Consider the following 12,544-nt stretch of genomic DNA (forward strand, 5'->3'; position numbering starts at 1 on the left):
AAAAAAAAAAAAAAAAAAAAACCCCACCAATCCTATTTTTGAGGCTTTTCTGTGTTTTGATTATTTATGCCCAATGTTTTCAGATTTTGACACCTATACTTGTATTCATGTAAAAATTAGGAACTTCATCAATTGCTTCTTTTTTCTGGTTTTCAAGTTTCCAAAGTATTTTATTTTCATCAAAGCATTTCTATGTGACTGGTAATGTGTGCTTTCCATTATAGTTTTGGATTTTGTCATGCTTAAATTGCATCAAGCTTCCAGTTGTGTACTTCTCAACTTATCTATCGATGTGTTTCACTGATACTAATTAATCATTATAGCATCTAGTTCAACTTTTACAATAAATTACCGTATTTCTATGAAAACAAAGAAGGTATAATCAGGAAGCAACCTGGATGAAATCCAGGGTGGTTCATATTTTAATAGTATGCTTGCATGAAGGGTGTTCTGATTCAAAATATGCATGCCAATGATCGAACTTTCATTATTCTCTTGTAATTATGTGCCTACTCTCTGTTAGCCAACCTTTTGTTTGGAGATTTATTTTATTTTAAAGGAAGATGGCTATTTACTCTATTGAACCTGTTAAAAATACTTGGAGCAGCCAAAATTTGTGGCTTAAGGGTATGTGCATTGTTCGGTTTGTCATATCATGGAGTTTCTATGTATTTACACAGGTAGATATGATAGTGCTGACAGATGGCAGCCGTATTCTTGGCCTGGGAGACCTTGGAGTTCAGGGAATTGGAATACCCATCGGGAAACTTGATATTTATGTTGCTGCTGCTGGCATCAATCCGCAGAGAGTATGTACCTAATCTCCTGCTAATCTCTATCTCTCTCTCTCTCTCTCTCCCCCATGTGCCCCTCCCAATCCGGGGGTGTGTGCATGTGCTGGTGTGGATGTGTCTTCTTTCTCTCTCTTTCTCTCTCTCTTAACACATACACACACACACACACACAAGCACAAGCACAAACAACAGCTTTATTTACTTACAAATTTGAGTGATGGTTTGTATGTGGTGCATACTCATGCCTGTGAGCTTCCACCAGTGGTAATGCTTCAAACTGTAGTCTTCCTTAAGCGCTTGGAGGATGTTTCAATTCTCATGTGATAGGAGAGGGTCAGGCTCTTACCTCTTCCATAATTGTCTTTTTCTTTTGGATTACAGGATCTGCTAGCAATGAGGAAGCAGATATGCTTGGGGAAATCTTTTCCCATGTGGTTTTGTAGTTGTTTTCCTTGTTGTGTGATGGTCCAATATTCACTTCACCCGTTTAGAAAAATTGCTGCAACAATTATGTAAATACAAATCTACACATTTCTGTATACTTAGTTTTGAATTTTTTGCGATGGATAAGTGGATAACCAAAATTTTTATTCAAAAGTGAAAAAAAGAGAGATGGTCCTAGCCATTAAAACAGGAAGAGGGGACCATCATACAAAGTATCTCTGCAAGCATCCTCCTTGGCAGAGTTAAGCACTGCATACTTAGGTCAACTTCTTGAGAAGCTCACTATCACTTTATGACATTCTCCAAGCTGACTACCTTCTTTTTGGGTTTCGGCAAAGATCTAATAAAGATTTGTTACTTCTACATTACATTTTTGTTCTTTAAATGTTGTTTCAATCATGGAGAGAGATTTTCTACATTGAGGGAGAAAGAGAGACAGTTCCTTTATCTGGTTATCATGTCTAATTAAATTCCTTTCTCAAAGATAACATAAATTTATGTCTTTACAGATACTCCCAGTCATGCTAGATGTTGGTACCAACAATGAAAAGCTTCTTCAAGATCAGCTTTGTGAGTACAACAGTTTACTCAATTTCTGTTTGTATAAGTAGTTTGCGAAATTTGTCAGAAATTAAAACGAAATAGCTTTGGAACCCATAGTTTCATTTTAATCTCAGGAACCCCAATATCATTAATTTATTGATTTTTCACATGTGGTCAGGTGAACTAGTGTACACTTAATGTGGAAACTTAGGTCACCAAAAGGTGAAATAGGGATTCAACAATAAACAGAATCGCAGAGCTTTAACAAAGCCAGAAACTAAGATGGTGAAATATCTCACAATAGAATAATCAGATTGGGCAGCAACCTTAGTTGTAATCTGGTCTTGTCAGTTGTCATAAGAATCGATGTCCAAAAGTTGGATAAGAAGTAATGGGCAGTCACAAAAATAGAAGATGCTCATAACGGAATTAGAAACCGTTGTGTTATAGCAACTAATTCCAAAATTTTAGAAGGTCCAGTAATTTAGCGATAGTCTGATTTAGTATCTGGGATTAGAAGACCGCAGAAACAGTGTTAAGAGATTAGAAACGCTGCTGGTACAGAAATAGAAAATCAATGAATAAGCAACTGTGTTAGGTGTCAATTGCAGCAACAGGTTTATGTCTTCAGTTGGTTGGAGTTCTGAGCGGGCGAGCCTGTGGCGCAATGGTTAAGTTGCACTATTGCAACATGTTGGTCAGAGGTTTGAAACTTGGAAACAGCCTCTCCTGTGAAGCAGGAGGTTAGGCTGCATACATTTGTCCCTCCCAGACCTTGCAGTAGCATGAGCCTTGTGCACTTGGTTGCTCTTTTTCTGGTTGGAGTTCTGAGCATAGTTCGGAAACTTGTTTCGTTAGGCCATTTCAGTCAGACCGAAATTACTAAATGCACTGAAATTGGTGAAATTTTGCCAAAACAGTACATTTTGTCTACAATGTAGAGTACTAGAGTGTAGTTATGACTGTAATTTCAACCGAAATGACTGAAATTTATTGAAATCTCACCAAAACAGTGCAATGTTGTCTACAATATAGACATGACCAAAATTTACTGGATTTTTTCCGAAACAGTGCTGATTTCTGAATTCGCATGCTATTTCGTCTTGGCCTTGTCAAAATCACCGAGATTTAAGCAAAATTTTAGCGAGTTTTTTAGAACTATGGATCTAAGAACAACACATGCAACCTAATGGAACCTGTGAAAGTTTTTAGAAGTTCTAAACCTGTGAAGATGACTAACCAAAGGTAAGTCTGAAACCAGAATAGAAACCAGGTAGGTCCGAAAGGAAACAACAGTGAAGGATTGTCAGATCTGAAGAAACTGTGGGAGAAAGGCAATACTCTTACCAGCCGAATAGTTTGGACTTGGAATTGATTTTAATGACTGAAAGACAAGAAAGAAGAAATTGAAATACAAGAGTAAAAATAAAGAACAGACCTTAAAGAAGGACATGTAGGTATCTCAACTATTGCAGAGAACGCATCCTACTGAGGTTTTCTCTACTGCATCCCACAGTAGAGCAGTTTTGAATCTCACAAAGCCATGCTCCGTCTCTCACAGAACTCACAAGCTCAAGTCTCAAATCAATGGTAGTAGGTATGATCCCTTGCCCTTTATTTATTACTCATGGAAATTAGAAAAATAGAAAACCCCTATCTATGGTAGGGTGGATCCTTTATAATTTAAGTCTTTTCAAAATAGAAGCTGTTCTAGAACATTATAAAATAGAAACTAACTACTTAATCCCGTATAGGACTTAAACCCCTAATATTTGGGCTTAAAGAATTGGCCCATTACAATAGTAAACCCCAAAATATAAACCCATGGCCCATATAACTCATTGGGCTCTCAAATTAAGCCTATTAATCTGTTCTTGGTTTAGTTTGATGGCCTCTCTTTCTTCTGGACTACATCAATACTTGCTAGTTTGGTATTTGTTTGTTGATGGAACATACTTAATTTGGCATTCATCTGTTCCAGTGAGTGAATATAGAATCTGTGGTTGCTTTACGCTATTATAGTAAATGAGACACCGAAAATAAAGACAGCTTCTATCTTTGGCAACAATAAACTGATACTCTTTTTTTCCCCCTTGTATATTAGGGGAGATAACTTCTTACTGATGCCCCAAAGTCAAAGCATTTCCTTGCTTCTGACACATCAACAGAATGGAGGCTCTACCAATCTTTGATTTTCCTTATATTAGAATAGTGTTTTAAAACTAGAGGTAACAAAGATTTTGGAGAAGAAGATTTGAATGTAGATGAACAAGGATAAAGAGAAACTGAACACAGAAACTACCGAAGTGCTGGTGTTAAACAGTACTTCATAGTGAGCATGATAATTGTGTCCCTGAAGCGGTTCCTTAGGTAACCACATTTGATGGAATATAAGCTACAGTAATTGTATCATATCAAGATGATAATGGACCGTGCTAAGTTTCAACTACAAAATTTCCCTTATAAGAGGTTAAAAAGAGAACTTTTCACCAAATAGTAGTATTTGTGAACTTAATTCCTGTAACTATACTTAAAACGGGAAGGTGTGATCCAGCCACCCCTTAGATGCTCTATCTTGGTGCATGCTGTTAGAGACAAGACCTTGCAATTTGGGACAAATGCCTACTATTTGTGATTCTGGATAAACATTTGAGTGCAACCATTGCAGGAAATTCTTTACTTGTGTTCCATAGTTTACTGTTTGATATCTATTTCATAAAATTTGGTCTCTGTGTTGTAAGATCTAGGGATTTATTTGGGTGAACCCTTTTCATTTGCTTAACCTTTCTGTTCCTTTACCTCTTGTTTCTACCTTCAGGAAAGATTCTTGTGTGTATCTGAGAATTCAAAGCATCTCAGGAATTTAGTCTTTTTATGTCAAGGGAAAACCTCACTAGAAGGAATGCGACTTCAAAGTTAAATTTTAGTTGTTAGGAGTTTACTCATCATATTTTTAACATTTCTTTCCGTTAATTAATTTATATTTTATTCACATGATTTTGTGGCTTAATATAGCCCTTGATTTTCTTTTTCAAAAGAGTTTTGACTCCATTGATTGAATGTACAGTCGTTATTTATTGGTATAAACTTATTATTTTTACTTGATATAATAATACTCTGTTGTATTGCAGATTTAGGTTTACGAGAACCAAGGTTGGAAGGTGAAGAGTATCTTGGCATTGTTGATGAACTGATGGAGGCATTTCACAGACGTTGGCCTAAGGCTATTGTACAGGTCCATTTCTTTTAAAAATAAGACTAAAATGACACCAACTTCAATGATTTTTATCCAAGCTATATAATGGTCTTGAAAATTTTTCAGTTTGAAGATTTTCAAATGAAGTGGGCTTTTGAAACTCTGCAAAGATATCGTCACAGATATTGCATGTTCAATGATGACATACAGGTGGGTGACTGGGTGTTTCCTTGAGGTTTCCTGGCTTTTAATATCTTCTCAATGCTTAAATATTTTACTGTCATGCTTTCCAGTTGGATTGGTTTTGAATGCTTATTAATAAATGTTTGTACTTTGTCCTCACAATCCATGTCTAATAGGGAACTGCTGGTGTTGCACTGGCTGGACTACTTGGTGCCGTTAGAGCACAGGGTCGACCACTGAGTGATTTTGTGAAGCAAAAAATAGTTGTAGTGGGAGCTGGAAGGTAACTGAGAAACTCTCCATATTATGGGTGTCCTCACTTGTGTTCTGGTTCTCACTTAGGTCCATGGGCTTGTTATGTGCCGCTTCATTTTGCATTATCTATTGCTTTTTACCTGGATTCAGTGCAGGAATAGGTGTTCTGAAGACAGCCAAGCAGGCTGTTTCGAGAATGATGGGTAACAGTGAGATGGAAAACTCTCAGTTCTGGCTGCTCGATAAATATGTAGGCTTCTATTCTTGCAACTTGCATTCTCACTTAAGATGGTTCATTAAAATGGTCATAAATAATTTATCAATATGTGGTGTATTTGGGAAGAGTTCTAGCAGGCCTCTCTCTCCCATATATTTTCTTATTATGTGAATGAAAATCATTGCCTTCCCACTGAGAACATCTCATAGCATTTTCTGTTTTGCACGCGTATTTGTGATCAATAATAAATTTAATTGTTCTCCCTGTAAAATGAGTTGAGGGTAGATAACATGGGGGGAGTAGATTGTTGAATTATTGTGGTTAATCCTATGTGCATGATAGAATGGCAGTAGTTATTTAAATATCCTTTTTTCCCCTTCTCCTTTTGGATGGAAAACAGTGATTCTAGCTTCTTGCATTTGCTGGAAACCTTTAATGTAATTTACACATCTTCATGCAAAGTTATTTAAAAAAGTTTCATAATGGAACAATGTTGGGGAAACCTACTATAAAAATAAAAGGCTGAATGATTCACTTTGTGCCAATTATCCATTGGACTTTAGTTCTTTTGTGCTTGAGAAGAATGGGTTTTGTTCCAGGGCCTTCTGACGAAAGAGAGAGAAAATATTGATCCAGCTGCTGCACCTTTTGCTAGAGGTTTTGGTCCTGGTGAGATTGAAGGACTAAGGGAGGGAGCTAGTCTCCTTGAAGTGGTAATTCTTGTGGAATTGTCCTTGATGGCTCTTTTCAAAATTTTCTTTTTAGATTTGCTTTCATTTTGGTCATCTGTTGTGTTTCTTTGTTATTAAAAAAGCAGCAGTTTTCAATACCCAATATTTTTTTTTATCAGGTCAAGAAGGTCAAGCCCCATGTGCTTCTAGGTCTGTCTGGGGTCGGTGGTATTTTCAATGAAGAGGTGCGTGCAACTGAATGACCTTGTTTTGTCTCCTATAGTCCTATATGCTGTTGCTTATATCATAGAATAAACCTGTGGACGTGATCATATTTTGTACTAATTGATTCCAGAATGAAAATAAAAGTATGTTTTGAGATAAAAATCGGTGTACCAAAAATTCACGAAATATATATATATATATATGTATATTTTTGGTAGAAGTCGGAAATATTGATACAAGCTCAATTATCTCTGGTTACTTGGTTAGGATTTTTCTACGTATTTGTTTATTTACTCTGTATGGGCCTCCATTGATTTGTACTGACATCTTCTCGGGTGGTATTTCTTTTTCTTTGGTGGGCATTGTTAGGGGAAGTGGGTTTGTGTTAGGTGAAAACAGTTTCTTCTTCCCTTAATATGACAGTAATTTTATTAGAAAGAAAGGAAAGAAGACTCTAATTGACATTTTGCACTTAAAAGGGCTCTTGTATCAAGTTATGCGAAGGAGCAGCTACCAAAATAAATGGTACCCTGAAGGTGAGAACCTTTTTGACCTGATAGGAATGATGCTAGTCCCTCTAAATTCCTTACAATTGGACACTCAAATGACAAAGGCACTCTTTGCCTCTAATGCCACTGTGTGGCAGGTTCTGAGTGATCATTGAAGTTTCACTAGTCCTTTCTAGCCAAAAATCCCAAGTAATGTCAGCTGGAGTTAATCTCCATTCTTCTCCCCGCCTCCTCTCTGCAGTGCTGCAACCATTCATTAGCTCTTCAAGCGTACCATGCATGGCCCACCTCACAACTGGGCCTCTAGCACAAACGAGAATGCTTCAGGAGTGTATGAAGTTTCTCATATGCATTTGTAAGGGGTAAGGCCTTGATGTTTGACATATCATAACCATTAGTTGGATAAAATTTCCAACATCCACGTATGATAGCTGAACTTGATGTTTGAATTTCTATCTGTTTGACCAATTTAGTCAAAAGGGGGTTTGCACCAAAATTATAATAGAAAACTACTTAGAGCTTTGAGTTTCCCAATTCCTTGTCTGTCATGTATTGATTATAGGAAGGGTGTAAATATATTCCACCAAAGGGTTATGATAGTACAACTCTTATTGAGTCATTGTGAGAATAATATTGTGACCTCCAATCCTTCAGAGAAACTAAATTTAAGAGGCAAATTAACCACCCAATACATTAGTGAAATGGAAACCGAATGGGGCAGTATTGTAAAGAGCTTTGTAGTAATTATTAACCGTGATGTCCAAACACCAACCTCTTCTGCTCCACAGCACCCTTTGGCATAGAGAGCATGCTAATCAAATAGATGAGACATGAATGCTTTTCTAAGAGTTGGGGCTGAACTGGCGTTTTATTTCCACTCTCAAAAGAATCAGAATCCTGTGCTTGGGTATCAGTTATAATCGTTTAAATATCTGAAAAAGCTCTTTAAAGGTCTATCTTAGCTCTATTTATATTCCATATATATTTATGGAAGTAGTTTCTGTAACAACTACCTCATTTCTGGTACCTTAGGAGATGGAACGTAGATTTTTTGTGTTTCCCTTCCAGAGTTATTTATGGACAAAAGGATAGCAGAAAAAGGTCCAACCTGCTTAAATTATAGTGCTTGGTTTGGACTTTGGATAGACCTTCTCCATATACTATCCCCCTCCAACCTTTTTGGGTTTGAATCGCTGAAGGAGGCCAACACTGATTTTTCTGAGGTCTAATCTCTACAATGTTCTTGGAGACAAACAGAATCCTAGTCAACTGAAGGAAACACTACTTAATTTCCTATCTCAGGTATATGGAACAAAAACAACTCGTTGAGCTGATGACTCATCATTCCTGGAGATTCTTGAGCTGAAAAAATGTGATAGCAGAACTACAGCATGGAATACATTGTCTTGGCATTGGAGATATGGACTGTTTTCTGAATGCATTTCCACTTTTACATTGTTTCAGAAGTATTTCTGTATTTATTTTTTTGGAAGGGGTTTGCTGCCAGGCTGTGTGGCCCCTGCACCAACGTGGGGGCCACTGGGAGTGTGCGCATAGGCATCCAAGGGGAGGGGCAGGATGGTCATATCACTGTCCCATGTGAGAGGATGTAGGGGGCACTTCTAGGCAGGGTTCTTTTTCTCTTATTTTTTTAATATGTTTTCACCTATCAATAATAGCTCTCTAAGTGTTCTTGAGCCATATAGATAAGTCGGTGCATTTTTTCATTAACATAATAACCTCTGACACCTGGTTTTGGCTTCTGGAAGTGCCAACATGCTTCTGCCTAGTTGAAGTAGTTAAATAGTCTTTATTATATTGATGAATATTATTTTTGATATTTGGATGTGCTATAAATATGTGCTTGTCTCTTAGCAGTTGATGGGACTCCCATGTTTAAATTGCTTGACAACATTTTGGAAGTCTATGACAGGTGCTAAAAGCCATGCAAGAGTCAGATTCCCCCAGGCCTGCAATATTTGCAATGTCAAACCCTACAATGAATGGTTTGTGTTTCCAATTACATTTATTCAAGCTGGGATGCTTTATATATCTCCTTTATTTTATTTATTCTAATTGTGTCTTGCATTTGTTATTCATTGTTCTCTTGTTTTGCTTGTTCTATGAAACAGCTGAATGCACACCAACTGATGCATTCAAGTATGCTGGAGAAAACATAGTTTTTGCTAGCGGTAGCCCTTTTGAAAGTATTCAACTTGGTAATGTTCCTTCTTTCAAAAAATTTATTCTCTTTTCCCTTTTCTTTCTCCTCCTCCACACCCCTCCCCAAAAAAAGCTCTTTATTCTAGAACTGATAATCTGGTGCTCTGCCTTGGGACTACTACCTTCCCTTTTCAGAGAAGGAAAACATGTAACCACTCCCCAAAAAAGGCTCTTTATTCTGGAACTGATATTTTGGTGCTCTGCCTTGGGACTACTACCTTCCCTTTTCAGAGAAGGAAAACATGTAACCCCTCCCCCCAAAAAGCTCTTCATTCTAGAACTGATATTCTGATGCTCTGCCTTGGGACTATTACCTTCCCTTATTAGAGAGGGAAAACATGTATTGCACCATAAGGTGGCCACACTGTGGATGGGTGCTGTTACAGTTTGCTACAGTGTTGCACTTCAAAACATTTCTAGACCTTTTCATTAAAATACACATTCATCATCATTTTCTTGTGTGCAGGGAATGGAAAAGTGTGCCATGTTAATCAGGCAAATAACATGTATTTGTTTCCGGGGTATGTGCTGATTCTCCCATTTGCGAGTTTTCGAGAACCTCCCATATTCTTTTTAGTTTTTACTAAGAAATCTTGGCAGTATTACCCTATCTAATGGGGCGTTACATTAAATTCAGGATTGGTCTGGGAGCTCTTCTTTCAGGTGCTCGTTTAATTTCCGATGGTATGCTGCAGGCAGCTGCTGAATGGTAAGCCTAAAATGCTTTGCAATCTTACTTCTTCATGCTAAATTATTGCAATTGTCCAAGTCCTAAACTGGATAAAGTTGAAGTTGTCGTTTGTGGTTTTTTTTTTTTTAGCATTAAACTCATTGGCTTCCTTTGATAGATCTCCCATATTGACTCTCTTGTTACAGGCTCACTTATCTTCCAAAATTGCCCACTCATTAATTTTTCATGTAGATAATTAGAGTTTTGTACTTGATTTATTTTTCAAATTTTGAGAGTTGAGATGTGGAAATAAATCATCATTGGTGATATAGTGAACTTCATTAGAAATCAGTTACTTAATTTGTACTGTGAAGGAACAACTTAGGATGAACAAAGAAACAAATGTTAAACTGACAATCACTGTGAGGTTATTAGCCCCAAATACTAGTAATAAAGCAACAACAACAACAACTGCACCAACTCATCCATTTCCCTACTCAATGGGGTTGGCTACATGGATCTACGGGGGAGTGAAAAAAGGAAAAAGAATGAAACAAAGCAACACCTTTGGGGAATCCCACCTAAAAGGGGTCGGCTACATGGATCTTAGCCCTCTAAACAGCTCTGTTTGAGGTCATACTAGAGTCAAGACCTAAATTGTGCATGTCTTTCCTAACAACATCACCTATGGTCATTTAAGGACTGCCCCTAGCTCTTTTGTCTCCTCCCATCTGAATCTGATCACTCCTTATTGGGCATCTTAAGGCCTCATTTGAACATGGCCAAACCACCTTAAGACTTAAGAGACATTCTCGGAGCTTGTCCTGGATCGGGGCAACTCCCGAATTAACTTTAACCCGGTTATTCCTTACTCTATCTTTCCTAGTCTTGTCACACATCCATCTCTCTAACTTCATCTTTGCTACACTCAACTTATCTATATTACGTTTCTTGACTGCCTAGTGTTCCACCCCATACATCATAGCCAGTCTCGCCACTGTCTTGTAGAATTTTCCCTTAAGCTTTAGAGGGATGCCAGTCACACAACACTCTAGATGCACCTCTTCTCTTCATCCATCCTACTTTATTTCTGTGAGAAACATCATCTTCTATATCACCTTCCTTGTCTATGCTTGACCCTAGATATCTAAAACGTCACATTGCGGTATCTCTCTCTCCTCAAGTTTCACCACTTCGTTATCCATCCTTGTGTGACCAAAGTTATACTCAATGTACTCCGTCTTTGTTCTAATTATCTTAGGGCCTATTGATTTCAAGTTAGATCCCCATAACTCCAACTTATCGTTAATCCTTGTAAAGCATATGTAATTGATTATGAACTAGTAAAAAGACATAGCTTGTTTATGCTCTTCTTTTTGAAAAATTTTGTATGTGTTCCTAAGAATAAGAAAAGGAACTTGTCCATTTTTGAAGTCTAAAAAGGGCGTGGAAACACATGAAACGAACTCTTGAATGGAATTGAAAAAGAGATGTAACTTCAGTTCCTTCAGAAATGGGAAGTTCTTGTTGTAAGAAGGGGTGATCTGTATCATCTTGAGTTGATTTTGCTTCCTCTACATCTAGGAATCAACAAGAAAAAACTTTATTAGAAATTACCCCTTTCCTTGTCGGGATTGGGGCTAACTAGAATGGTTGGGACAACAAACATCTATCCTGTTCGCACTTTGGACCCATAATCAAAGACTGTTGAAGTGACTAATTTCTTGAAATAAAAGGCGATGTGGAAATATCATGACCTATTTTTGACCATTTGTTGGGAAAAATAAAAATTGTGGTTCTATCTCTTTCCTTGGAAAGCTTCTTGATGCAGGTTGCATAACCTAATACCAAAACCGTAGGTTCCAAAAACTGACATTTAGCTTCTCTGAAGTACATTAACTAGAGTTTGTGTGTTCTGTTGTGTTAATTTGATTTACTTCAAATATATGACACTGATGTAAATTGGTGCTATTTTTACAGCCTTGCATCCTATATGACCGATGACGAAATCCAGAAGGGCATCCTATATCCTTCTATATCAAGGTATTTCCCCAACCCTTAATGACAAAAAGGCTTGCTTTCGTCAATTGGTTTAGTTCAAGGATTTAGGGATTGGACTTGGTCATCGGATTGCCGCTGCCTATTCCGAGTCAACTTGGCTGAGTTTTGGTGGATAAGTCCAAACTCAAGTACAGTAGTGCTGTGGATACCTGTTTCAACTTTCAACCAATTTTTGAGGTGGGATTGGTCCGAGTTGTCCTCAATTAAGTCTGATCCCGATTTCTATAGCTTGGTTTTCTCCCAAGATTTTAAAAGCTTCAGCGGCTGTGGAATAGTTATGCGACTTCTCTCTCTCTCTCTGCCCTTTACTAATCTATAAAGTGATTGGGATTTAATGCAGTTATCACCGCAATGTTCAGTATATAACTGCCTATTATTCATTTTACTTTTCAGTGAGTAGAAGTTATAAACTACCATTTGCTGTACTGGTTCTGGAGCATGAATTTTGGCATGACATATACTTGGCTTATGGGACCTTTCCAGTGACCACAGAAATGGAACCATCTCTCCTTCCCCACCCCCACCCCCACCCCCACCCCAACCCCAACCCCAA

The 12,544-nt window shown here is 37.6% G+C and overlaps 1 protein-coding gene across 1 annotated transcript in view; it reads left to right on the forward strand.

Annotated features, from left to right (window-relative positions):
* Positions 1–11,973, forward strand: part of LOC122082471 (NAD-dependent malic enzyme 59 kDa isoform, mitochondrial) — a gene marked incomplete at its 3' end in the record, with an annotated part of 17,936 nt that extends 5,963 nt beyond the window's left edge. The window contains 13 exon segments of the mRNA XM_042650065.1: positions 681–809; positions 1,748–1,808; positions 4,913–5,016; positions 5,104–5,187; positions 5,337–5,443; positions 5,566–5,665; positions 6,232–6,345; positions 6,483–6,548; positions 8,971–9,043; positions 9,170–9,256; positions 9,727–9,781; positions 9,898–9,969; positions 11,911–11,973. Coding sequence (XP_042505999.1) covers positions 681–809; positions 1,748–1,808; positions 4,913–5,016; positions 5,104–5,187; positions 5,337–5,443; positions 5,566–5,665; positions 6,232–6,345; positions 6,483–6,548; positions 8,971–9,043; positions 9,170–9,256; positions 9,727–9,781; positions 9,898–9,969; positions 11,911–11,973 — 1,115 coding nt within the window.
* Between the last annotated feature and the right edge of the window lie 571 nt (positions 11,974–12,544).

The sequence above is a fragment of the Macadamia integrifolia genome, chromosome 6 (assembly GCF_013358625.1).
Source record: "Macadamia integrifolia cultivar HAES 741 chromosome 6, SCU_Mint_v3, whole genome shotgun sequence".
NCBI lineage: Eukaryota > Viridiplantae > Streptophyta > Magnoliopsida > Proteales > Proteaceae > Macadamia > Macadamia integrifolia.